This window comes from Myotis myotis, unplaced genomic scaffold (genome assembly GCF_014108235.1).
Source record: "Myotis myotis isolate mMyoMyo1 unplaced genomic scaffold, mMyoMyo1.p scaffold_m19_p_2, whole genome shotgun sequence".
Classification (NCBI taxonomy): domain Eukaryota; kingdom Metazoa; phylum Chordata; class Mammalia; order Chiroptera; family Vespertilionidae; genus Myotis; species Myotis myotis.
Genome location: NW_023416324.1, coordinates 78,634,592 through 78,662,496, shown reverse-complemented (window position 1 = coordinate 78,662,496; position 27,905 = coordinate 78,634,592). Strand labels below are relative to the sequence as shown.

At 40.2% G+C, this 27,905-nt stretch overlaps 1 protein-coding gene across 1 annotated transcript in view; it reads right to left on the bottom strand.

Moving 5' to 3' along the window:
* The window catches only part of KIF13A (kinesin family member 13A), a 199,341-nt gene that overhangs the window by 32,169 nt on the left and 139,267 nt on the right, over window positions 1-27,905 (bottom strand). The window contains 11 exon segments of the mRNA XM_036350606.1: window positions 352-525; window positions 1,054-1,215; window positions 3,736-3,885; window positions 4,660-4,800; window positions 5,853-6,015; window positions 7,396-7,606; window positions 13,782-13,948; window positions 14,047-14,133; window positions 21,578-21,708; window positions 24,019-24,153; window positions 25,764-25,874. Of these exon segments, the coding sequence (XP_036206499.1) occupies window positions 352-525; window positions 1,054-1,215; window positions 3,736-3,885; window positions 4,660-4,800; window positions 5,853-6,015; window positions 7,396-7,606; window positions 13,782-13,948; window positions 14,047-14,133; window positions 21,578-21,708; window positions 24,019-24,153; window positions 25,764-25,874 (1,632 nt within the window).

Genomic DNA, 27,905 nt, shown 5'->3' with positions numbered 1-27,905 from the left:
TCATCGATGTTTCTAACTCTCTATCTCTCTTCCTTCCTCTCTGTAAAAAATCAATAAAATATATTTAAAAAAAAAAAAAAGAAAAGAAAAGAAAATAGTTTATCAAAATATGTAGCAAACTGTCATTGGTCATCACACCTCTGGGGAGTATGATATCGAGTATAGGTTTTTCAGATTTTATTTTAAATACTTTTAAATTTTTTGAAATTACATTGAAGTACACTTTGAGGTTATAAAGCCTAATAAACATATTAAGTCTATGAAACATTCTTATGGGGAAAATTTCTAAAGTACAAGTAGCCTTTTAAACTACACCCAGATTTGTTGCCTCCCACATAACTCATTCCATACCTTACAGTGAGAGAAGGTCACACTATACTGGGCATCCTTGGACTGTGGGGAAGGCACCTCTGGGTCCACTACTGGGGCAGCCACTGTGGACTCACACTGGTCCCAGAATGTGTATTGACAGAAGACAAAATTCGAGAGGTTTAAGGGCAGCCCAGTTGCTTCTTTAATTTTTACCTGAAGAGACAGATTTTTTAAAATGCAACTATAACTTCCATAAAGAAAACATTAAACTATGCATTCTTTTTTTATTTCAACTTCCCCAAATTTAAGATTAAGCGATGATATAATCAGTCATCCACCTGACATCTGAAAATATTTGGCACCACTTCATTAGGGTTCTATCTGTAATGAAATCTGTACTGTAGTTCTATAACTAGCATATAAACTTGGCAACAAATACATACAATGCTCTAAAATTTTCTTAGTAATTGAGTTTCTGATATAGATAAAACCTTTACTAGAAAAGTTTGCTTCAACAAACAACATACACTCCTTGCATGCCAAATACACAGCCCTTTGAAGTACCACACACAGGTCATCAGAAAGTGTGCTATACTTCTGGAAAAAGGACTGTTCATCATTGTATTTATTGCCAGAAAGTGTAACTTCTACTATGCTCTGTGAAAAACTCATAAAATTTTCTATAAAATTGTTTTAAATTAAGAAGTCATTTTTCTGAGCCTCCCATCACTGTCCTCTCACCCGGCATGTCAGTTTTTTGACTCGGTGAATGACTTCCCCACTGCTGTCTACGACTTCAAGACTCCCACTCTCACTGGAGTTCTCTGAGGAGTCATCTTCCACCACGCGCTCCGGGACAGCCCCGGTGACCCGCATCACTTCCACGTGGAGACGCCCTGCAACCTGGGTCAGGGGACCAGAGGACGTGGGGTTAAAAGGCATCATGGACAACACAGACGGAGACAGAAAGCGTTCTACAATATCCCGATGAGCAGCTGCACAGCTATCACTCGGCCATCTCCAGCAAGGAGGAGCTCAGCACTCCCGGAGCCTGTCCTTTCCACGCTTGCCCCTCCAATCCTCCTGCCTGACTCTGAGCCAAATTTACCTGCCTGTAACTTGCCTTCTGGAGTCATCTTCATTCTTACCCTTCTTGTACAGGATAGCCAACACACAGCTTAAAGACTACTATCATATTCTACCTGGAGTCACCTATTTTCCATGTGTATATATATTAGTTCACTTACTCATGCTATCAAATACCTGGCCTCTTGGGAATACAAAAAAAAAAAAAGACACAGACTCTGCTGTCAGGGCGCTTAGTCAAGTGGGGAAAGACAGAGAAGTAAAAGCCCAATAACAACAGTGTAGACTAGCTGCTACAACAGAGAGGATGTACCGGTTGTTATGGAATAAATTTATCACCTCAACAGCTATTTGCCAAGAACTGACACCATGCCAGGAACTGCGCTAAGTGTTGTACTGACAATAGTGAAACAAACAGACGTGGTCACTGGGCTCAGGGAGTTTCCATTCTCCTGGGGGTAGAGAATGGGCTGTCATTCCCACTGGAGCTGAGGAGTGAGACCTACTCCAAGAGAAACAGCACACACAGAGCCAGGGAGTTAGAAGGAAACAGTTCCTTTAAAATGTTTTTTTCAAAAAATGGGCTTAAAATATCTTCACTATCTTGGGGGTTTTCAGAATCGGTGCTAGTTTAATAGTATCTCTCTTAAAGTTGTTGCAGAGAAACAAATCAAAATTGTTGAAATTTGCATTCCCAGAGTTGTAATTGGCCAAGTTATCTTTTATACAACAGCGCAAGGTTGTAATCACTGCAGTTGTGAAGGGTAACACATGTTCTGGCCGAGCCACTGTCATCTTAAATAGTGAGCTTGTTTTTAAACGTAGCTCAGACCCAACTTCCACAGCAATGTGCACTGGTGCCAGGGACCTGGGAGATAGTGGCTGACGGTATTTGGCAAGGCAGACAAATATGAGGAAGTAGTAAGGGGGAGGGAGTGAATAAGAGAAATCAGAAGATAGTGATTTAAGCTTTTTTCAATGCTTTTTGAGAACCTAATACATTTTTTAAAAAATATATTTTATTGATTTTTTACAGAGAAGAAGGGAGAGGGATAGAGGGTTAGAAACACTGATGAGAGAGGAACATCGATCAGCTGCCTCCTGCACACCCCCTGCTGGGGATGTGCTCGCAACCAAGGTACATGCCCTTGACCGGAATCGAACCTGGGACCCTTCAGTCTGCAGGCCAACACTCTATCCACTGAGCCAAACCAGTTAGGGAGAATCTAATACATTTTTAATATAATTTCAGGGGATTTCTAGAACTCTAAAGCCCTCCATGGACTCTAGCTTAAGAACCCTGACTTAGCCATTGGATCCCTTTGCCACAGGAGTTGTGCCCATTTTTAACATGAGAAAAAACAACTCCAGCCCACTGGTCTTCCAAAGCAGAATGTTCATGGGGGGTTGAGGGGGGTAGGGGGTGTTACGACATGTAGAAGGTAGGCTATTAATTTGCACACCACACTGGGAATCTAGGGTTGATTTTCTAGGTTTGCTTTAGGCAGAATGGCATCCTATTCTAACTAAGCCTACTCTAAATATCACAAAAAATAACCTTGCATGTTATTGAAGGACAAACTAGGAAATAAGGATATGGTTAAATTTAAAACATCAGTTGATGGAATGGAAAAAATAAAAAAATCTGAACTTGAACATTTTCTGAAATGTCTTAGGCCTACATAAGGCCATATATCTGAATAACTGAAATATGAGAGTTTAAAAGGGGGTAACAATCCTGGCTGGTTTTTCTCTGTGGTTAAAGCGCCAGACTGAGGACCAAAGGGTCCGGATTCGATTCCCGGTCAAGGTGTGTGCAGGAGGGAACTGATCGATCTCTCTCTCTCTCTCTCTGCCCCCCCCCCCCCCTTTCCCACTCTCTCTAAAAGTCAATGGAAAAAATATCTTTGGGTGAGGATTAACCAAAAATTAAAAAATAATAAAAGGGGGTAACAATGGGCTAATGAAGCTTGTTTCCTTTGAATATTTTGGGTTTCAAATCTTGTAAAGACCACTTAGAGGCCAGGGGGGAACTAGAGTATCACAGAGGTAAGAGATTAAAAGAAATGAATGCGGGGTACAGAGCAGAATCTGGTTTCCAAAGATTTCTAATTTGATGAAAACAAAAAACTTACGAAACAAAAATATGTGTTATAATATTCTTAAAACCATGACTTAAGGTTGATAGTTTCTATTGATATTAGTAGAGAAAAAAGAATGAGGATTGTGACTCTTTTGCCTAGTTTCTGAATCAACCTCAAGAACTTAAATAGAAAAAACAACAACAAAAAAAATCTTGAACCACCATCATTTTCTCTGATTCTGGCTTGTCCTTACCTCCCCCTGCTGGCTGATGATAGGGACTGCATACTGAAGTTTCACATCACAATAGAGACACTCCAAAAACACATTAGCCACACCGATGAGGTTGTGATTCTCTTGGGCTTCATAGAAGGGGTCACCTCGTTTCCCATAGAGTCTCTTTGCCTGAATGATAGGAGAGGCAAGTAGGCAGCAGAGAAAGAAATAACATCAAAATGAAATAAAATGATTTAAAACTAGCATTAACAATTTTTTAAAAAGCATTTATTCTAACAAATTTAAAAAGTAAAATTAGAATCACATCACATAAATAAAACAAAATTAGCACATTGTTAGTTGGGGAACTAAGTGATATCTGTGTAGAGGATCCTTCTTCAGTTATTGCCTCATCTTCCCTATCACACCCCACTTGCAGCCTGCTTCATTTCACTCCCCATGCTTTGCCTCATTTCCTTCACCGAATCGATTTGATTAATAATGCCCAAAAAGTGAAATTATGCTCTCTAAAATTATTCATAGTAATCTACCCAGCCATGATCACAGCTCGGGGAGCATGAACATATGCTAATGAATATAAAATCTGCACAGACTCCATCCAGCTGACTTCTCACAACACTGACGCAGCAGCACAAATTCACTTAAAGCAGCACTTTATTTCACTTAAAATGTAGTAAAAAATGCAGCCAAGTAAGAATGCACTGTGTTCTCTTCATTTGGTTCTATCTGTGTAGGGACCACATGTTATGTTACTGATCCAACTTAGCATTCCTTTCAAGATCACTTTTACTTTACTCTTATAATCTAAATGTCCAGAGCACCACTACGATGATTGTCAGGTGTGTGCACATGAGTGTGCGTGTCTGTGTTCTGACAATTAAATCATTTATACTTTCTGCTTCTAACATGACCAAGTCTCCTTTACATTTTATCTTTTTTTACCTCGGGAACTTTTTCCTTCCATTCTTGATAAAGGTCTCTCATATCAATTAATCGATTCTCCAGCTTCTCAATGGTCCAAACTTGTGTGCCTTTCCCTTTCCTCCTCACTTGAATAGCTGGCTCACTCACTATTGCTCCTCTCTGCAGAACGAAGGAAAGCAAAAGCAAAACAAACAAAACAAACTTGTTATAACTGTTTGGATTGTTAAAGCAATACACATTATTGTAAAGTAGCAACTTCAAGAAATATAATATATACCAAAGATGAAATTCTACCGCCTACAGAATACTTTGGTTTATTTTCCATCTTTTATGTATATCAAGGCACACACTTAATTTTTATCAAAAGCAGAACCAAACAAAATACAAATTTCCTATTCCAATTCTCTCTCTACAGTTTTCATGTTATGGTCATCTTCTTGTGTCCACAATTCTTCATAAACATGAATTTATAGGTAGCACAGCTACCCATTATCTGGATGGACTAATTATTTGACTATTCTACTGTTCAATATTATGGCTGCCTCACATTTTTGCTATTATAAAGGACACTATGATAAGCATCCTTATACAGAAAGCATGTTTACACTTTAAGTTCACTTCTATCACCATGGACTGAGGACACATTTCTCAAAGGAGAAGAACTTGGTCAAATGACCACAACCCAGAAGACTGATGAGACACTCCCTCGCTCATTTCTGGCTTGATAATGAATGGATGAAAAACGATTCTTTTTCCAAGTTCTCCTTAAAGAGAAAAATTTTCAAGTTGAACTGATGGGAAACATCCAAATGGTTGCAGAGTGCTCTGTGAATGTAAAGACAGTTAGCATACCAGTCTTCCTTTCTTATAGAATTAATTCTGAAACTGATACTGCAACAAAACATAAACCTAACCCTCATTTCAGAAGGGGGCATTTATACAAAAGAGACAAGCAGGTGGGATTACTTATACATATTTCTAGTTTTAAAGAAAGCATTTAAATTAGCAACCCCTTCAGGCGACCCAAATTCTCGTATTCTGATCATAACATATCTAAGGGCATATATACAAGTGAAGGTCTGTAGCAGAAGTTTCAAGAAGAATGAAAACTCTGGCTCACTTGAGGATTTCCTTGGGGAGGATATCTTGGAGGTCAGGTTTACAGTCCATCTTACAGGATTCACTAATGCACACCTTGCTCTCATTCTCACCTTTCTATTGGCACTGAGGTTTGTAGCAGGGATCTGCAGAGTCACCTGGTAGTCAGTGAGTTTGCTCATTTCCTCGGCTAAGAAGTTTGCCTCCCTCACCAAGGTGTTAGCCTTAACTAGCTGCTCGCGCAGTTTTGCCAGGCTCTGACGGAAGAGTTCATCCCTGTGGGGTAGCAGAAAAGGACATGAGAAAATGGAAAAGCAAAGGAAACAGCAATTGGTTTCTAAGTGAGTCCCCTTGTCTCCTCCCAGGGGTCATCTTCCCTGGATGTGGCTCAAGTTAATCATCTCTTTGCTAGAGAGAGATGCAGCGTGACTGCAAGAGTGAGAGTAGGACATCTGAGGTCAGACTGCTCTGCCTTTTATCTCATTGGCCCAACTTACTAGCTAAATGGCTGGCAAGTCATTTAACCTCCCTGCCTCAGTTTCCTCATGTGTGAGATGGGGAGTGAAAACGGTAAAATACAGCAGCAGACGTGAAGATTAGATAAATATAAGTAAAGCACTTAGTGACTGGCACATGATAAATGATCAGTAACTGTCCGATGCTGCTTTAGTCCTATTAATTATTATTATAACAAAGGGAGTTTATTAATGGGTCTACAGACACACCTGGCTTTTTCAAAGTCTGGGCTTCTCATTTACTAGATGGGTGATTGAGATAGAATATTTAAACTGATTCCCTGATCTACAAGACAGAGATACTAGTTCCTATGGCATAGAGCTGTTAGGAGCATTAAATATAATTAGACCATGTTTAGATGTGGTAAGAACACAGAAGTTAGCAATATTTTATTGCTCTTATTGTTGTTGTTGTTATCACTACCATTTCTTCCACTACTACCTCAGTTCTTTTTTTTTAAAAAAAAAATATTTTTATTGAAGGGAGAGGGAGGAGAGAGTTAGAAATATCAATGAGGGAGAATCAATGATTGGCTGCCTCCTGCATACCCCCTACTGGGGATCAAGCCTGCAACGGGGGCATGTGCCCTTGACTGGAATCGAACCTGGGACCCTTGAGTCCACAGGCCAATGCTCTATCCACTGAGTCAAACTGGCTAGGGCTACCTCAGTTCTGAAATAAATGGTTTAAAGTCATTGCTTCTCAGCTTTTTGGCTAAGGTAAATGTTTTAAAGTCATAATTTAAAAAATTTACACTTAAGAGACTTCTTAACACTAAATTATTTAAATAGAATCTGAAGTAAGAGAAATAAAAAATAAGAAGAAAGGCTTTTATACTAAGAATTATTCAAATGGAGTGAAAATTTCTACCTCCACTTTTAATACCTAACTGTCTAAGTCTCCAAACTTGGGACCATTTTTACTGCAGGTGAGGGGGTGGTGGTGTGTCTTTAACAACTAACTACAAACATACTAGGATGGACAGTATCCTTGGGAAGGAAAGCCAATTGCTAACAACCCAGATATGGGACTAAGATCTCCCTCTGTGCCAGGTCTGTCCCCCTTTCCATGTCTCACAATCCTCCCCGAAAGCCCCACGGCCCTGAGCCTCGACTCTGGCTGACCGGGTTCCATTCTTACCTCTCCTCTGCCCACTGGGTCACCTTCTGCTGAGCTGTCTGGCTGTAGGCCAGGCGGTCGGGGCCGCTGCTCTGGGGCTGCCTCTCCGGGGAGAGCTGCTGGCGGAGCTGCTCCAGCTCCCGCTCATACATGAGCCGCTGCTCCTCAAGTGCACTCCGCTTCTCTTCCAGGTATTGTTTCTCCAGGACCTGCACCACATTTTGAACTGGGTCTGGTGAGCCAAGGGACAAGGCAAGGTGTCTTCAGTGGTGGCTAAGACAGGTGCCTGCCTGTGCTGCTTCAGCAAGAACCATACACTTCCTCCCCCAGAATCTGGCCTTTCCTTGTGCTTCTGAGAGAGGCCTGAGCAGCCCTTTCAGATGGAACCCTCTCAGTTTCCTTTACACTGACATTTTAGATAAATTTCCTCTATGTAAACATGTTACTTTCTTCAATTTGATGTGCTCGTCCTATTGTTAGGCCATTAACCTACTATAAGCAGAGAGAAGCGGAGAAGGGGATGGTGTCTTATTCACTGGGAGAAAACGCCATGAAATCGAGGACAAGGGCATAGACAGCCACACAAGATTTGATTGTTATGGTAGTGAATTTTTATGCCCTTTTAGCATTCAGTTTTGGTACATGACAAAGGGTTTCTATTTCTGATTTTAACCACAAATCACTACTCCTGAATTTCTCTAATGTGAGAGGAACAAAATTTATAAAGCATAGCCAAAATATTGATTGAGTATAGGGTCGGGCAATTTCTCAGGTGCTAATAACTAAGAGGGTAATTCACTTACAAAAATAAAAGGCTATTTTTGTGTGTGTTTTTTTACTGTTGCAGATCTAGAGCTCAGAAATGTGCACGTGGGTGAACGGCATAGAGATACTGACAGGTCATGCTCAAAGGGGCCATTCTATGATTAGAGGTGGCTGCGATGTAGGTAAGACTTGGTCCTGAGGAGTTCACTGGCTGAGGGAGGACATTCACTTGGTAACGACTAATGAACTCAAAGCCATGGAGAAAGACTAAGGCACTGACCATATATACAAAAAGAATGTTACTGGCATCTCTAAGTAAGTAGGTTGTAGGGAAACAGTATGTTAAACCTTCTGGAAAACCCCCATCACATAAATATTTCACTGCAGTAAGGGGACCTAGATGAGATGTGCCCATATTCTCAGACTAGCCTGGGGCTTAACTTCCTCCTTGTACATGAACACACTTGCCTGTTACTCAGTCCTATTTGTGTTGTATTTCTACATATTGACTCTCAGTTTAACTTCCAAAATAAGAGTAGGAAATTAAGATTTTGTATAATACCTGATGATAGCTACTTTTCCAGATGGTCCTTAACAATTTGGAAAATAAATGTGTAAGTTGTACTAATTTTCTACATGAGCATTAAGAAAAAGAAGAGCATATTAGATGAAAAAAATAAGGTTAAATCATACAAAACCAAAAGTAGAAAGCAATTAAAATATCACAATATGCACAGTGTATTAAGTTGTTTTAATACAAATAACAATTGCAATGACAATAATGATTTATTAGCTATTGGCTTTATCTCAAGTAGAGGGATATACCCTATGCGTGCATCATCTCATGAAAGCTTTGCAGAAAACCTAAGAGTGGTATCATTTCCACTTTAAAGATTGGGGCTCAGGAAGGTTAAGTAGCTGACCTAAGCTTGAATCTGACCTTAGACCAAAGCTAACTGGCTGGGATAGACAAAAACTTAATAATAAATTAGTGTAGTCTTCCCACCTCCAATGTTTTGCTCAGAATTAGTACTCTCTTAAAGAATATAGGATGGGGCAAAAGTAGGCTTATAATTATTCATACAAAAAATACAACAATAACTATTAGTACAAAAATAAATTCTGTGTTTCACGTACTCATAATTATAAACCTTTTGCCCTACCCTGTATTTTAAAAAAAATTTATATCTTTGCTAATATAAAATTCTCAAATTCAGCATTTTTTTTCAAAGCAGAATGGTTTTCTTTATAGAGTCCTGACATAGAGTTCAAAAAAAAAAAAAAAAAAAAAAAAAAAAAAAAAAAGACCCTACAGAAAGGCACACTCTGAGTGGACATTTCCTACAGAGTAAAAATATATGTACCCCAAAGCATTAGAACTAACATAACCTAAAACTTCCAAAAAAATGTGAATAATATGAATTTTTTTTTTTTTTTGAGGGATGCTGTAAGGGCTAGAGAAGGAAAGTTCTCTTAGAATTAAAAAAAATATATTTCTCAAATAGTATATTTTATTGCTCTATTTAGATTTTAAGTTTAAAAAGTACAAAACAAGGTCCTCATTATCCATTTACATTTATGCACAGCCTTAGAGTCCAACTTGGTGTTTGTGAATCTTTTCTAGAGAGAGAAAACTGGAAAACACACCATTGTATAACATTATATGCTAGGGTTTTTGCTAAAAGACACTGAATAAGATACTTCATCTTTATTTCTACTTGTTGGTCCGTGGTGTGTAGAAATGCACATGATCCTAAATGACTGAAGCAGAGGGATTTTGCCCCAAGGTTCCCCACCGCACAGAGTCATGTGACTGAGGCTGCTTAAACTGCTTTAGCAGCTGCCATGACCGACACCCCCAGCACTCACCAGGCTTTGTCAGTGGCCACAAATCAATGTGCAGATATGGAGGACGGAGCCACCCAAAGCATCCTTCCCCTGTGCTTGCCCCACTACAGCTGGCCAGGTGAGCCCTGCCTGGGATTCTGGGTCTGGCCATGCCACACAGCCCTGGTAGAGGTTCAGTGGCTGAGGGTATTCTTTTTAAACTTCTGATCCTAACACATGTCTGGAAACACCTTTCTCTTACATATATTTGATAACATTTTCTTTTCAAATTAATTAACCAGTTTCAGGGCTTTATCAGTACCCATATTTTTTTTAAAAATAGATCACCCTAATCAGCAAGTCCATCTGACTCTATAAGATAGCCTAGGACAGAAGCCAAAGAGTATTTGGTTTATTCTCAAATGACCAATCAACTACCAAGAGATTGCCCACAGTTTTAATTCCCCCTATCACTTTCCTCCTATTGAATGAGCTGTTTTAAAACTCACTGAGCCTGGCGCCTAAGGCCAAGATACCAAAAGGTTGGTATTTTAGGAAAAGAAAAAGGATCACAGTGACTTTGGGCAGAGCACTTCCCTTCTTCATTAGTTTATTGTTTCCCTGGTATGTAACTATGAAATGAAATGAACTCAAACTTACTTGTCTGTCCCAAGATGGAAAAGAGAGAGTGGTGGTGAAGGTGATGGTAACTGGAGGGCATTTAAGTGATAAAGAGAATTAAGATTCATTCACACCAGGAGGCTCAAGGCACTAAATTGAAGGGAAATAAATCCCTTTGGGGAAAAAACCCTTTTAATCCTAGATGGAATAAGTGGGCTATATGACCCTTCACCACCCCTTAATTGCTCTTTAGACCTACCCTCCACTCTGTGAAATCAGATGGGTGTCTGATTCCTAATTTTGAACCCTTAGGAAGAAAGCATTATTGTCTACAGATACTAGATTCGCTCTTCCTCTTAATTAGAATGAATTGAGTTTCAATCCTTATTTCCCCTAGTGACTCGAAAAGACATTATTCTAGTCTGTTACTGGGATAATGCAGGTAAATGTATATATAGAAATAAGATGTTCTGATTGCTGAGCTGTCAACAGTAATGAAACCATCAGCAACAAGAGCAATAATGCCAGTAACACGTGTGCTGTTGGATGCAGAGGGAAAGAATAGCTACCAGATTTTAACCATGGGGGAAGTAGTGGAGCTGGGACATGGGGAGGCAGGAGTCTTAATTAAAAAGGGAACATCCCTTAATCAAGAAACAGAGTACCGCTGGCAGGCAGAAAAGGTCAGCTTCCCAATCACGTTAGCTTTCGCCAAAGCATGGAGCACAAGCATCGCTCAGCAGCACCGCCAAAACCCCGTCACGCTCCCTCATGCTAATGCCAATCAGTTAAAACCTTTATCCCAGTGTTTGTGGAGCAGCTTCGTCTGAAACCACAGGAGAGGGAAGAGAATCTTCAAATAGGACCACCAAGGGGACGACCACCAGGCAGACAGGCTTATCATCGGGAAGCCACCTGGCAGCAGAGGTGCATCGCGTCAACACTGTCCAGCCGCCCGCATTTCAATACTTGCACCAGAGCACATCTGTGTGCCTCACAGGGAAGCCCATTCACCAATGAAACTGGGTAATCCATGGGGAGGGGAGGGGAAAACATTACTTTTAAACAGACAAAATCAACACTGGAGAGCAAGGCCAGATCTGGAATACAAATGAGTAACTCATGTTAATGCCATGAGCCAGGCCACTGATGATGAATTGTTTTGGCCGAGGATTGAAGGAATTGATGAATGCTGACTAAATACTCATTGGTTATTCAGGGGTTCACTATGCATATGACAAGAAGGTAACAATTAGATTAAATTAGAGACCTGCGATATGGGATGATACAGAATTCGATTGATGCTTCGCAGAATTACAGGATTGAGACATCTAGATTTCTGCAACCTCCTCGAATTACAGAATGGGAGTTCCTCCACCTGGAGTCTGGAGCTATAGCCTCCTGTCACACCCCGTGTCCCTCTAGGCCTCTAAAAATCATTCCAGGGAGGCCTGTTGCTCACACAGGCTGTTAAACGATCTGTCAATGTGATCCCCATGCCTGAATGTCTGGAATTCTCCCACCTGGTGAGCAAGTGGCAGAGTGGACTGAAGAGTGATTTGTAGCTGTGGTCCACCCTGTGCTGCAGTGTCAAAAGCTCCAAGAGCTAATTTAATCCCTAACTGTAATTAACAATGTTTAAAAGGAGAAATTATCAAACTTAAGTAATGAAGTTATCTTTCCCCTTCCTTTTTTGCTATTGCTACATTGTGCTGTTTCTCAATCTGGCCTTTACTTCATTTTACCTATTTTTATAATTAAAAAGAGGGGTCCTTGAGGCTGAAAAATCCATGGAGATAAATAAAAATATTTTTTAAAATTTTTATTTATTGATTTTAGAGAGGAGAGAGAGAAACACTGATTTGTTATTCCATTTATACATGCATTCATTGGTTGCTTCTTGCATGTGCCCTGACTGGGGATCGAACCCACAACCCTGGCATATCAGGATGACGCTCTATCCAACTGAGCTACCGAGCTAAAGCCAAAGATAAAAATCTTTATTCTTGCAACAGAATCTCCAATTTGATATGCCAGAGATCTGACCAACAATTCACTAGCCATATTTAAATTCTCCCCAGATAGGCTTATTCAGAGTAGAGTGAGGAAATAAATATTTAAGGAGAAAGCTTGACTGTGAAAACCACAATACTCTTTAAGCACCCTGTCAGATAGAGGTTACCCGTCATAGGGCTCTCGGGGCTCCCGGGGTCCCTTCTTCATTCAAATTAGGGATCCGCAAGTATCCAAAGAACAGAAGAATGGGAAAATGAGGTTGGACAAAGTCCAGAACCAACTTGCTCAGGTGCTCCTGAATGTAGCCTCAACTATATCCATGCAAAGTAGTCCTGGTCTTAGAAATGCAGTCTGTGCCTGGTAGTAAGAGAACTTCCCTGTTCTGCATCTAGTTCCCAGGTACTAAGTGTGGTGACTGGAAGACTGGGAGATGGGAAAAGAAAGGAGTAGATTTATAAAATAGCAAGCAAGGGGAAAATCTGGTGTGTATTTTACTGAACTCACAAAAGTGTGTGTGAGCACAGAAGAAGAAAGGAGGTAAAGAACTTTCTTTTACACACAGATAGGAAGAACCTTAATATAGTCATTGAAAAACTTCTGGAAGGAGGGAACTAGAAATAATGCTTTAAGGAGACTCTCTTCCTTAAAGATCTGAGACAGGCTGAGTGTAGGTCAAGCAAAGAGCCCATAAAGGCTTTTGTTTTAGCCATCATTTAAAAATAAGTCTCTTTGGAGGTATCATTTCCAATTGAGTTTAGAGTAAAGTGTTGTGACTTTTATCTCTCCATCAGACTCTATTTGACGTTCCAGGATTAGTACTCTCCTGGTGATTTTCATGCTCTGAAGGACTCAGAAATTATAGGCTCAACAAGGGGAAATTTGATTAGAAATTCATCACAGTCACTCAGTACTCTAGGACCATGGAAATCTTACCACAACTGGCTTGGAAACAAGAGGTCTCAAAAAGATCCCACCCTCTTCCTGGTTACACCTGAGGGAGCCGACCAGGTCCTGGAATACTTTCATTAGCCCCTCACTTATGGCCTTTTTAAGGAATTAGCAATTTGCTGTGCCTAAGTGTTCAGGATGGCACAATAACTTTATACATACTTATCCCTCATTGAATGCTGTGAGATAAGGAACTGCCCAAGACAAAGAACTCTGAAGTGAGGCCTTACCGTTACTATTCAGTGTTTTCATGATAACCTCCATCTGTGCAAATTCATAGTTATAGTCTGGTTCCGAAGAAGCTTCACTGGCTGCATCCAGGTCATGCTCTGGAGGGCCTGTTTCTTTTTCGAAGTCTTTCAACCAATCTCGCCGTTTCCTCTTAGGTAAATTAATTCTGTGGGGTTTTTCACCATTAGAGAGAATCAACTTGCTTTGCACTCAGATAACAGAAAAAAATGTATACGAAAATATTAGTGAACACAAAGATGTTACCTAAAAAAGTGGTTATTTCCCCACAGGATTCTATCACCGTGCCACAGCTGGGTGGTATTGCACACGAGGGTACCATTTACACAGGACCTGAAGGAACACCAGGGAAAATGTCAGCTGAATGGTAAAGAGCACAAAACCCAGCCCCAGTAGCTAAAGAGAATACTGGGGAGACTTGCTGATAACAGGAAAGTCTAGGACCAACAACTAGGCATCTTCAACAAATTAAATGCAAGAAAAAAATGGGGGAGGTGTGAGGGGAAGTATCCACGGGCTAAAAGAGATCGAAGACACACAATAACCAATGACAACGGTTGACTCTTATTTGGATCCTGATTTCAAAAAACATCTGAAAAAGAACATTTATGGGGAAATATGAATACTGACTGAATATATAATGATTAGTAAGAAATTACTGTTACTTACTTTAGGTGTAATGGTATTAAAGTGATGTTTAAGAATATTCATATTTTATTTATTTTTAAAATATATTGTTATTGATTTCAGAGAGGAAGGGAGAGGGAGAGAGAGAGAGAAACATCAATGATGAGAGAGAATCATTGATTGGCTGCCTCCTGCATGCTCCCTATTGGGGATCGAGCCTGTAATCTGGGCATGTGCCCTTGATTGGAACTGAACCTGGGACCTTTCAGTCCGCAGGCGATGCTCTATCCACTGAGCCAAACTAGCTAGGGCAAGAATATTCATATTTTAGAGACACAAGCTGAGATATTTATGAACGCAAAGATATAACATCTCGATTTGCTTTAAAATAACCCAGAGGGGAGGAAGGAAGAGATGTGGAGGACATGTAAATAAAACAAAATTGTCTATGAGGTGCTCATTTTGAAGCTGGATTATGGATATATGGGATGCGTTATACCATGCTTTTCACTTTCATATCTTTAAAATTTTCCATAATAAAAACAAGGAAAACATAAAAAGAATACCATGTTTAAATCCAAAATAGTAACCAAACATCTTGTAAAGCAAAACTAACAATTGGGAGTGGGGAGGGGCAATTCTGTTCGGTCCGGGGTCATAGAAGGCCCTCAAAATCATTTGGTCTGTCCCTACCAAGGCATTAGGGGTGAGTTAATTAAATGCTTGACCAAATATAACAAGCTGATTTTCAAGTTGACAATTTTGTATGGCCTGCGAATGAGGTTATAAATATCCAAACGGCCGTTGGCAGAACAATGGTTCCCCACTCCTGCTATAAATGGGTCTGTGTTGGCCTCTGCATCGCTGACTTGTCTAAAACAAACTTTGAATAGGTCACTTGGCCCTGTGGACCTTCATAGGTGATCTTTCAGCAGTGGCAGCTTTTCTGACATTGCAACTCAATTACAGCTTACTATCAAGGGGCTATGATGTCAGTAGCCTGCATAACCCACTGGAAAAGCTTTCATGTTAGATCTTATCAACTGATCCTTTCACACGGTTAAAAAATAGTCACTGTGACATTTTTTATGGGAAAAGGAAAAGTCCTCCAGAATTTTTAATGCTGAAAACCTGGTCTTTTCGTAAATGTTTCCTGAGAAAGAGATTTTGGCGTTTACAGGAAGACCTTTGCTCTACATTCATGGTGTCTGCCTTCAGTCAAGATTCCAAATAACTTGATTTGGGGAAAGAAGAGGAGCCTCACTGTACTTTTTGGCAGCTGACAATGCTTTTTGGGTTCTCCATGTGACAGGGAGAATTGGTAAAGTGATGATAACTATTTTTGGAAGGTAAGTAAGTAACTGTCCTTTGGCATAAACAAGGGAACAGGAGGACAGAAATGCAAATTCTCAGTCATAGCCCCAGATCTGTATTAACTGGCAGGCTAATAGAATGTTTCATTAAAACTTATAAGGAATTACAGAAGGGAATGAACATGGGCAGGTCTACTAAGACAGTATGGCCCTTGGATCTAGGGGGCAAAAAAATTAAAACTAAAATGATACTTGGCCTTTTCCATCCTCAGAGTTGATTTTCTAACTGCACAGCTGAATGAACAGAAAGCAGAAGCCCATGAGGATCGGGATGTCTTTTAATTAAAGATCCATTTCTAATATATTTATGAAGTATAATAAAGATGACTATATACAAAATAAACAAACAAAAAGAGACACTTTGCTGGTATATTAAAACAAAACAAAAAATAAGGGGGATAATTAATTAATTAAAATTTAATGTACTAAAAACTGTCAGGTGACGTTTGATGGAGAAAAATAATGAATATTATTTTGAGTTTTAATATTTCAATAAATTATTTTTCTCCTATATCATTATCTGGCTCCTAATACTTATAGGACTCTAAAGCAGAGTTATGGAAGAAGTGAACTCACATATGGAAATAATAACTCCTCTGTAGTAACATTTAAATTCAAGTGGGTAGGTTTTTATTTATAAAAATACTCTGGAAATACTGTCTTAAATTTTTGTAATCTGTCATACACAAACATGATAAAACCTTGGTATGCATATTTTACACTAACATGTTCCCTCAATTCCTTTTTAAAAATTTTTTTTTCAGAGAGGTAGGGAGAGGGTGAGAGAGACAGAAACATCAATGATGAAAGAGAATCACTGATCAGCTGCCTCCTACATGCCCCACACTAGGGACTGAGCCGGCAACCCAGGCATGTGCCCTGACTGGGAATTTAACCATGACCTCCTGGTTCATAGGTCGACGTTCAACCACTGAGTCATGCTGGCCGGGTGTGGTTCCCTCTATTCTTTATTAACCAGTTGACTCTCATCATTGTAACTCGAGCTTCAAAAGCTTGTGTCCCATACATTTGGAATTATGGACTAATTTACTCATCTGCAAAACTGGAAAATGAGATAAGAATATATATGTATTTCTACACATATATACATAAGTATACATATATATGTACACATTTTTGCCAAATAATGATGTGGGTTTTTTTTTGAAAAGTTTTATGGCATACTTTTCTACCTAAAAAACAAAAATTCATTAGTCACTTTTTTTTAATCCTCATCTGACTATATTTTTTCCATTGATCTTTAGAAAAAGTATGGAAGGAAGGGGGAGTGAAAGGGGGGAGAGAAAAAAAGAGAGAGGGGGGAGAGAGGGAAACATCAATGTGAGAGAGACACATTGACTGGTTGCCTCTCGCACTCGCCCCGATTGGGGCCAGGGATAGAACCTGCAACCGAGGTATGTGCCCTTGTCTGGGAATCAAACCCCAGACCCTTTGATCTGCGGGCCAATGCTCTAACCACTGAGAAAAAGGGCCAGGGCTCATTAGTCACTTTTTACAGAAAATATAGTTTCCTAAGGTATCTAAATTCCTTCAGAAATTCTAGAAATAGCAGTATGGTCAATACTAGAAATGTGTCACTCTGTGCACTTTATTATTTTAAACTCAGAATTATAATTTAAAAAATTCAGCTCCTCATTCTCACTAGCCATATTTCAATGCTCAAGAGCACCATGTCACTAGTGGTCACCAAAGTGGTCTTAACAGTTATAGAATCTTCCCATTATCTCAGAAAGTTCTACTGGGCAGTGTTATTCTAGAATGAAACTAAGAACAGTTCCAGAGGAAATGAGAGGGGCAGACAATAGGCTTTGCCTCACATATTGCTAACTTTTGTGATAATCTTTAGAGGACCTTGTCTAGGTATATACTCACATGCATGCACACACACACGCACACATGCACACACTTGGGTGCCCCTGAACACACATATATCCCTTTGCCATTTATAATATGCTCTTATTACAATAATATAAAAAAGAAAAAGTTAAGGGAACTAATTGGTTTAGAAGTGTACCTAAGCCAAGAAATTAGCATAAAAAGTAATTTCTAGGTGGACATATGCTTGGAAAAAGCAAATACTAAACCTCTTCGCAGGAATTTATGTACCCTCACCCAGCCATGATACTCCTACAGATAAACTGCTGAAGATGAATGAATCTAAGAAATCACAAACTGCTTTAGGAAGCCAACTTCTCAGCAGATATAACAGATTGAGGCCCCAACAACTTCAAAGAACAAAATTATCAAAGACAATAAAATATGTGAAAATCATTAACGGCATACAATGGATCAAAAACAAGACTATCAATAGAGAACATATTTGAAAATGGATCTCCAAAACTTGTACAAATGAAAAACAAAGACCTAAATTAAGAACTTAATAGAATGATTAAGCAGCAGGTAAGACAGAACTATAGAGAGAATCAGTAGACTTGAAAATAGGTTTGAAGAAATGATAGTCCCTTAACCCCCTGTCCCTCTCAGTATGTCCTCATTCCTATTTCCATCTTCACAACCAAGACTCTTGACTCACTTCTTTACCTACCATTCTCTTTTCTTTGCATTGTTCCTTCCATACCCAGAACTACATGGTACCTAAATACCCCAAGGTTGCTAGTGTCTTCCTAATTGCCACATCCAATAGAGTCTTTCTAGCTTCTGCTTTGACCTCTCCTTCTTAAAATGTTCTCTTCCCTTAGCTCCGAAGACTGTATCCTGCTGTTACCTCTATTGACTCCCTTGTCTCAGCCTCTATCAAGGACTATCCTCAGACCATTCCCAAAATATTGGTTTAATTCTCACATTACACAATCTCGAGAGGCTATACTGATAATGCCCAAATTCTCTATCTTTAGTAGCTCTATAGCCCTAAATCCAATGTCCTACTGGATGTCTCCATGTCGTCAACCCAATGACACTTCAAAGTATCCCAAACTGAACTCATTACCACTCAGACCTATCATCCTCCAAATGGATTTCTCCTCTTGTATTTTTTATTTTGGTTTAGTGGCACCACTGTTTATGTTTATCTGGTCTCCCAAGATAAAATCCTGTAATCATTGTTGACTTTCCTTTTCCTTCACTGAGTCCCCACTCTGTCCCCAAGCAGATCACTGAAACTTACTGACTTTCAAATAATTCTCAAATACATTTTGTTCTTCACCTTTACTGCCACTTGCTGTGTACCCATAGCAACATTATAATAAATACCCTAACTGACCTCCCCACACTTCCAGTCCTACAAACACCCCACACTTCTGCAGTGATCAGATTTGCAGATTATAAAGATCACTTTAGAAAAAGCATTATCTTCCTGTATAATAATTGCTTCCTATGAAATATTGTTTCTATACATTCTCTTCCACCAGGCTTTGGATTCCTATAGTTGGGCATTCCCAGCACAGAGCCTGGAGCATGCTGAATGAGTGAACTGCTACCCTGAGGTTCCAGGAAGGGAAGAGATTGGGCAGGGTGGGAGGAAAAAGAAGAATAGGATAAAAAGACATGAAATTGGAATTAAAACTGGGTAAAATAATTTGCTGATTAAAATCATTTTTTAGATACAGTGTTTGAAGAGAATATGAGTAAACCATCATATTGTACATATATATAATTTTATTTGTTAACTAGAGGCCCAATGCACGTAATTTGTGCATGAGTAGGCCTGCCTTCCCCAGGCTGCCGGCACCGGCTTCCTTCTGGCAGCTGGGACTCGGGCTTCCCTCCGGCCACCGGCAGGCACCCGAGACCCAGGCTTCCCTCATAGCCCCGGCTTCGTCTGGAAGGTCGTCCAGAAGGATGTCTGGTCTAATTAGCATATTATGTTTTTATTATTATAGATTATCTATATATGTATAAAACCCTAATACGTAAATAGGCTGAAGGATGGAACAACCGAACAACCGGTCACTATGACATGCGCTGAACACCAGGGGGTGCATGTGGAACATGGTGGGTGTCAGCAGCAGGTGGAGAGCGTGGAACACAGTGGGATGGTGGAGCAGGTGAGCGGGGGCGCCAGACCAAGGCAGGGCGCTGGTCGCTGTCATCGGGGTGAGCCTCTTGTGGTTTACTGAAAATTCTTTGCTCCCGCGTGCCATGGTCCTGCTGGATGTTTGCACCTGCTGCCGGTACCGGCCCTGCTTGCACCCGCTGCCAGCGCTGGCCCCGGCCCCGCTTGCACCGCTGCCGGCACTGGAGCCACCACTCGCACTCACTGTCGGCTGCCGGCGCTGGCCCCGCTCGCACTCGCAGCTGGCACTGGAGCTGCCGCTCGCACCCGCTACTGTTAGCAGGTGTGAGCGGTGGCTGCCGGCCCTGATTGCCCCTGAGGGCTTCTCCACCTCCCCTGCGCCATGCTGTCAGCAGGGGCAAGTGGGGCAGCACATGGGAGCAGTGGTGGCAGTGGTGGGGCTGCCAGCAGACAGGGAACCAGGGGCCATGGCAGGGGGGGCTGGGCGGGGGCACGGAGGATGGCCGAAACCCACCCCTGTGTCCACCACAGCCTCGTGGCCCACAGTTCCTTTCAAGGAGCACGAATTTGTGCACTGGCCCCTAGTATTTCAATAAAGCCAAAAAAAAGGGGGGGGGGTATTAAAAAAAAATCCAGCCCTGGCTGGGTGGCTCAGTTGGTTGGGGTGTCGTCCAAAAGGCTGCAGGTTCGGTTCCTGGTTGGGGTCACATCTAGGTTGCAGGATTGATCCCCAGTCATCAGGCACATACAGGAGGCAACCAATTGATATTTCTCTCTTGCATTAATGTTTTTCTCTCTCTCTCTCTAAAAATCAAAGAAACATATCCTCAGGTGAGGATTAAAAACACACTCAGAGCCTCTAATAGAGGAGGATATAGTATAAGGCTAAAGACTATTTGAACTTGGAATAAGTAAAATTAAGGAATAGTATCATCTCACCATTAAATATTTTAATGATCATCCTATACAATAAAGAGCTAATATGCTAATTAGACCGAACAGCAGAACGACCATCTGGACAACTTTCCAGACGACTGTCCAGACGACCTTCTGGACGAAGCCAGGGCTGTGTGGGCCGGCCGGGACTGCGAGGGCTGAGCCCCTTGCACAAATTTCGTGCATCGGGCCTCTAGTATCACTATAAGATCTATAAATGTTCATGCACCAGGTATGCTATTATTAGTCTCAGTTTTTTTTTATCACTTAGACATTTATATGGCCAATATTAAGAGAATAATTTGAAATGAGTAAAACATTTTTCTCATAAATATGAATGTTCTGAATTACAGTATTTGTGTGTTAATGAATATCATTTAATAGAAATAAAAATGTAAATATATTGTCTTGTCAATTCTCCAATTTTTACATATTATAGCCTAGTTTAATAATTTTTCAAAACAATGGAGCTGTTTAACTGGTTTTTACACAATGGTTAAACTGAATAACAACTAATTTTATTCGATATTTATTATGTGTCATGCATTGAGCCAAGGGATTTACATGCTTTGTCTACCATTAGCCTCACTTACCATAAAAGGAAATTGAAGTTTAGATAAACAATGTGTGTTCTCCAAAGTCCGCCCAGCTAGTCAAGGCAGAATCAGACTGCCCCAAAGCTGGTGCTGGACTTGATGCTATCCAGCTCCATAACCGGAAAGCGATACCCGAGGGCCCACTGTAGCCTTAACTTTGACATAAGTGAGGTAAAAGATAGAAAGGGGCAGTCTTCTCCTTCTGAAAATAAGGCACACGTGATATGTTCAGTACCACTCACTTTCCTTACCTTGCATTTTCTTTCGGAGTAAGAGTGACGTCGCCGTCGGGGGCAATGTCAATCTCGCAGTGCTCAGGCTGGATTCCTATACCGAAGAGCTGGATGTCCTGGGAGGTATCTGCTCCCACCCTCGTGTGGTCCTAGGAACAGAGTATTAAAGAAAGTAAAAACCGCCGCTTTCAGGAGCACTCCTAGTGCATTTTGGTCTCCCTCTCCCTTTCCCCTGGTGCATTCCCTTTGCCTTTCCCTCTCCTAAGCTCCAAGGGCCCTTCTTTTGCTTCTGTAACTTGTTTCCTGAGCCTATGCAGCCCAACTAGCTCATTTCTACTACCTTTGTAACCTTTCTCTTATAATTTGAAAAAAAAAAAAAAAGTGAAAACCCACACTGACAAGTAACTTAACAAAAACTTATCACAGTCAATTTCAATAACCCAACAGCAACTACATGACAATATTAAATGAATCAGACAGGAGATGCAAGATGTCTAGAGCATTGTAAGTAAAAGCTTACTATAACTTAACATGCTATATTTTTTTAAAAAATGTTAAAAAAGGATTAGGGGGGAGGGGGCTGATCAACAATGATTAGATACTGCTTTAAAATATAAGGAACTCACACTTGACAGAATAACTTGTGTTCTGATTTTAACTTGACAACTTAGTATGTATGTGGCCACAGGCAAGCCATTTCACTGAGCCTCAATTTCCTGTTGTACAAAACGGGATAATAATATCAACTTGATTTATTTAACAGGATTCTTTTAAGGATCACCTGAGTTAACAGTGAAAGTGCTTTGAAAACAATTATATAAATTCAAGAACCACTAAAAGTAATTTCATGGAAAGTTATACTGTAAAATATATAACTTTTAACATGCTAAAAGTAGATGAGTATTTACTACTAATATTAATAGAGTAGTGAAACCTGTAAGTTATACAATGTTCAGGTTAGTGTGGTGTTAAGGACCTCAAACCTCACATATACGTGAACTGTGATTCCTAGTTATTCAGACCGCTGCTCATCCCCTTTGTCTTTTCTTTTGCTCTAAAAATCATTTAACTATTATGATAACAATACTCTCTATTCCACAGAGAAAGCAGAAGGCCTGATCTCTCAAAATTAAGATTTCAGAAACAATTCCTTTCCCCTAAATCATTTCCTGAATGAACAGATCCTTAAGTGTTACTGGACTCTCAGCAAGTCAGGTATTATTTGTGCTATAAGTAGAATTAAAAGGAGGATAGAAGACTGAGCTCCTTGCTTCAATTCTAGCTTATTCCCCATTGCAGATCGGAATCCTTAACAAGGTGCCTAATCTTCACGAGGGGTAATTTCTCTTTATTTAGAGATTTATGTGCATGGACAGTATATACAAGCTGCCTTCAAGTCTTTGACAATTATTTAAAATATGTATATACATACATTTATATACCACCATAACTCAGAAATTGTTTGTATATAATGAAAAATGGCCTCATGGTCAGTTGAGTGCCCCACGTCTTGCTTTTCCCTTAACAAAATATGCCAGCATTTTTAAAAGTATGATTTGAGAATATGTGGGGTCTCTGAGAACCATTCAAGGGGCTCATGAGGTCAAAACTATTCTAAAAAAATACTAAGATGCTACTTGCCTTTGTGCTCTCATTTTATCACAAGTACACAAGTGTTTTCCAGAGGCTACATGAGGTGAGATGTCGTGGCTTTGAAGATTAATGGACTGTATATTTGTACATGTTTGTATTTTTAAATGGTCTCTATATTACCTAATACAGTAAGTATAGATAGAAATAACTCTGATACATGAAAGTTCTTTGGAGTCCTTGATACATTTTTAAAGAGTGTAAATGGGTTGTGAAAGTTTGAGGATGGATACAGTAAGCTATCCAACATGGTCAGTGACATACCCTGGGGCCAAAGTGCCAAATTCAAAAGGCCCCATCCCTTCTCCACACTAAATGGTGATTATGGGACCAAACATTATTTTCTGAGGATGTATGTCTACAAGAGACAGATATGGAAGAACCCTAGCTGTCTACCACAAGAGTTTGTTTTAGCTTATGTTCATCTTGAGATCGCCTTAGAATTGCTCAGAAGCCTAACTGTGACTCTCCAGAACTTCTCGGGATCTCTGTGATTGAACCTGAATATTGTCAGCATCCGTGTCGCTACAGCCAGAGATCACCTACCTTGACACCCCCAGTTGCCCATTACTGGTCCTCTGATGCTCATGCTCACAGAAAACCAGTCCCAACTGCATGGCCTCAGGAAAATACACAATAGCTGGTTTTCATTCTCAATAGTGACCTGACCATACTATGAATCCTCTTACTTTTAAGGAGGGCTAAGCTGGGTACAAAAATCAAAATCATGGGGACAGATCCCCAGTTTCAATTTCGAATTGTACATGAAGGAATCAGGATTGCAGCTATGTATTTTTATACCCTCTTACCTTTAAGTAGTAAACCAGAAGTTCATTGAGAGCAGGGTCTGCATTCAGGTTGACTAAGTAGCACTTGTCATCTCCCACCTTAATACCAGATGTCTCCAGGGAAATCCCCATACTTTCAAGTTGTCGTTGTCTCTCCTGTGCACAAAGCAGACAAAAACAGGGAACTCTATTAGTTGTTGTAGTCACCAGATGTATCCATGGAAAGTGTAAGTCACTGTTTCTGGGGACAATGCCAATGAAATTACACATTCCACTCAGCTCAACCAAGTTTCTTACAGTCTAAAATGTGTGACATCTTGTGTCAGTGTTCTGGGGGCACCAAGGGTGAACCAGACACCATCTTGCCCTTATGGGGCTTACTATCTAGTAGAGTGGGAAGACCACATAACTGGAGTCAAAAGAGGAGAGGGAGCCCTGTGCCACTAGAGAGGAAGAAGGTGCTGTGGGCTTTGCAGGAGGGAGGTCATGATGGGTGAAGAGACTAGAAAGGCTCCAGAAAGAGAAAAAACTTAAGGTGGTTCTTGCAGCGTAGTAAGAATTTCAAAAGGAAGAAATCAGGGAGTAGCAAGATAAGGGCAGGATATTCTGGGGGAAGGGCACAGAAAAGCATAGTAAAGACTCTGGGAATACTGGAGGATTTCAGGTGCCAAGAACCCCTAGTAAATATGGGAAAGTAGTGAGAGATGGGGCTGGAAGAGCAGATTGGGTCCCTATTGCAGAGGGCTTTGAATTCATTCATCCATTCACTCACTCACTCGCTCACTCACTCACTCAAGACATTTGTGTACTAGGTACTGATCTAGGGCTAAGAATACCACAGCAAACAAAACAAAGCCCCCTCTTTCATGAAAACTGATATACTAGTGAGAGGAGATAGGCCATAAAAAAAACAGATGGGTAAATATATATAATTTCCAATGGGGTTAAGTGCTATGGAAAAATATAAAGCAATGTAAGAGGGACAGGAAGATAGGTATATGTGTGACAGAGACAGAGAGAAGGAAAATATATATAAGAAACATATAAGCAAACAGCTGGACTAGGTCCCAGTTACTGCTTTCAAGCTACTTGATTGGGAAGACACGAGCAGAATTAGTCCTTGCTTTATATTTTATCTCAGGTTAAGTTCAGATAGCATCAAGCCCAAAGAATCATATACACTGAACAAACCATGATGCTCTGTATGTTACCAATTCTCTGTCAATCAGGTAGCCACGTGCTATGCCAAGTAATCTAGAATCAGAACAGATTTTTGTTTAAATGTGAAAAGCAGGAAATATTAAAGATCTTTCTGCCCTAGCTGGTTTGGCCCAGTGTATAGAGCTTCGGCCTGTGGACTGAAGGGCACTCGGGTTCAATTCTAGTCAAGGGCACATGCTCGGGTTGCAGGTTCGATGCCCAGTAGGGGGTGTGCAAGAGGCAGCCGATCAATGATTCTCTTCCATCATTGATGTTTCTATCTCTCTCTCTCCCTTTCCCTTTGAAATCAATAAAAATATATTAAAAATAATTTTCTGTGCCATCCCTGTTCAAATTCAGTGCTTTCTAATACTTCTAGCAAATGCATGGACCAAACTGTACTTGGTCAAAGACATAAAGCCAGTGTCTAATTGGTCTCTGCAGCCTGTAGTTCAGCAGCAGGAGGTTCTCAAAAGACTTTTTGAGGATGGCAAGTGACTGACAGTACAGAAAAGACAGCACATGGAAACAAACCACAATGTTTTAGGCCTACATTATCAAGCTACCTGTGCAATTTCTTCTGTTTTCCTCAGCTTCTCTTCCCAAGTCACTGTTAGTTCTTTTATCAGCTTTTCGGACTCTTCAAGCTTCTCTTTCAGTTCAGGGGCCTTCATAGCCTTTAAAATGAAACCAGAGCGATCTGATTTTCTAATTTTTTTCCACCATTATAACAAGACAATCACTTATTGTATTTCTTAAGCGGTTATCAACAGTCTGTTGGAAGCAATAAAGTCACACACTGTCAGGGTGGAGTTTAGACCTTGATTAATCAAATGAAATGTAAGAGGCAAATGACTGCTATTATTTAAAGGAGAAAAAGAAATACTAGTGCTCTGAATTAAATTGATAGAAATCATTACAGAGTAATTTTACCCATCATACTTAAATTTCGCATTTAAAGACTTAAAAAGATACTAAAGTTCATCTTCAAAACAGAAAGTAAGAAAAGAGGTTACTGAAGCAGATTTCTTTTTCAATAAGACAGAGATCAAGGCACATCACCAATAAAGGCATTCCAGTTACATTAACCTATCAGGAAAGGTGAAGATTCCTCTCATTTATTTTAAAATTTGAATCAGGCCCTTTAAACTACTTTTCCTATCGGTGGCATAAACTTAGAGTATTTATTATTCACTTGGAAGCCAGACATCTGGTTAAAAAAGCAGTAATTTCCTTCTGAGTTTGTCCAATGAGAATAACTAAGTGGTCTAAATACATATATATGCAGCTTGTAAATCTTGGGAAGCCTTTACTTGAAACAATACACTTCGACATCCTATGACAACATCAGTATAACTCTATGAACCCTATGAACAAGAGCTTGGAACAGAAGTTGAAGGGGCGATGATCTACCTGGGGGCTAGCTGAGTATGTCTGAGTCTCAGTATTAATAGAGCCTGAGAGGGACATTTGGTGCTGGAGACACACGGGAACATTCTAGGTCAGGGGTGGGCATCCTTTTTGTGAGTGCGTGCCAAAACCAGCAAAATCTCTGACTCAAAATTCTTCTGCGTGCCAACCCTAATTTTTTGAGAACATGTTACGCCTACTTGATATCTCTTAAGGTGTACGTATGTGAAGAACCTTGAAGAAATAATAAAATTCATTCGAGCGACAAAAACACAGTATATGATGATGAAAAATACATTTATTTTTTAATGTATACATGTACACTGATAGTCCGACAGAAAACTTTATGACTCCGTTTGATATTATCAGTGGGACTTTTGCTGCTGCATCACTGATGACAGAGATTTTACATCAGGTTTATATTTCGTGACCTTCAGAGATATGCACGAGCTACTACTTTCATCCGTCAGGCTACTCCTATTACGAGACTTAACAAAATTCATCACTGAGAACAAAAATTCACAAGCGTATGTCGATGAAACCAAAACACTGGTCGGACGTAGGAAGGCAGGGAGAGTTAAGGCAGAAGCATAGAAATTGCTCTTCCCCTCTCTCGTCAATCCATGTCTATGGTCTTTAAGATAACTTGTTATGTAAAATTATTTATTTATCTAAGACGCACCTACACTGAATTTATCTGAAAAATAAAAAAGTTGATATTAAGAAAAAAATTGTAAATGGAAGATTCTAAGAGAGGGTTTCGCGTGCCAGCAAAAGTTACTGGTGTGCCATGTTTGACACACGTGCCAGGGGTTGCCCACCCCTGTTCTAGGGGAACCTGCTGTGGCTCCTCTCTCCTTTGGCTAGGCACTGTGCTACCCACCAGGCCTAGGTGACATGGTCACAGTGAAATGGCAGATTCAGAGGCTAGAGGGAAAAAGTAGAGCATCTACCTTCAACAAATTCCAGATGCATTACACTTTCCTCCCAGGATCAGTACTCTCTTAAAAGGTTATCAGCATTTTGGTTTTTCAGGTGTTTGCTACCCTTCATGGCATCAACAGAAAAAGATTATGCTTGAGGCCCTGATTGATGATTATAACGATGATAATAATAACAGCAACGTGCGTTGAGCACTTATGTGCAAGGCATTGTGCTAAGTGCCTTCCACTATCAGTGTTTTACTAGGGTTAGAAATGAAAAAACTTAGTAAAACAGGTTTTTTGAACTATAGAAGCTCACAGTCTGAGAGAAGAGAAAGACATGTAAACAAAAAATTATAATACAACTGCCAGTTA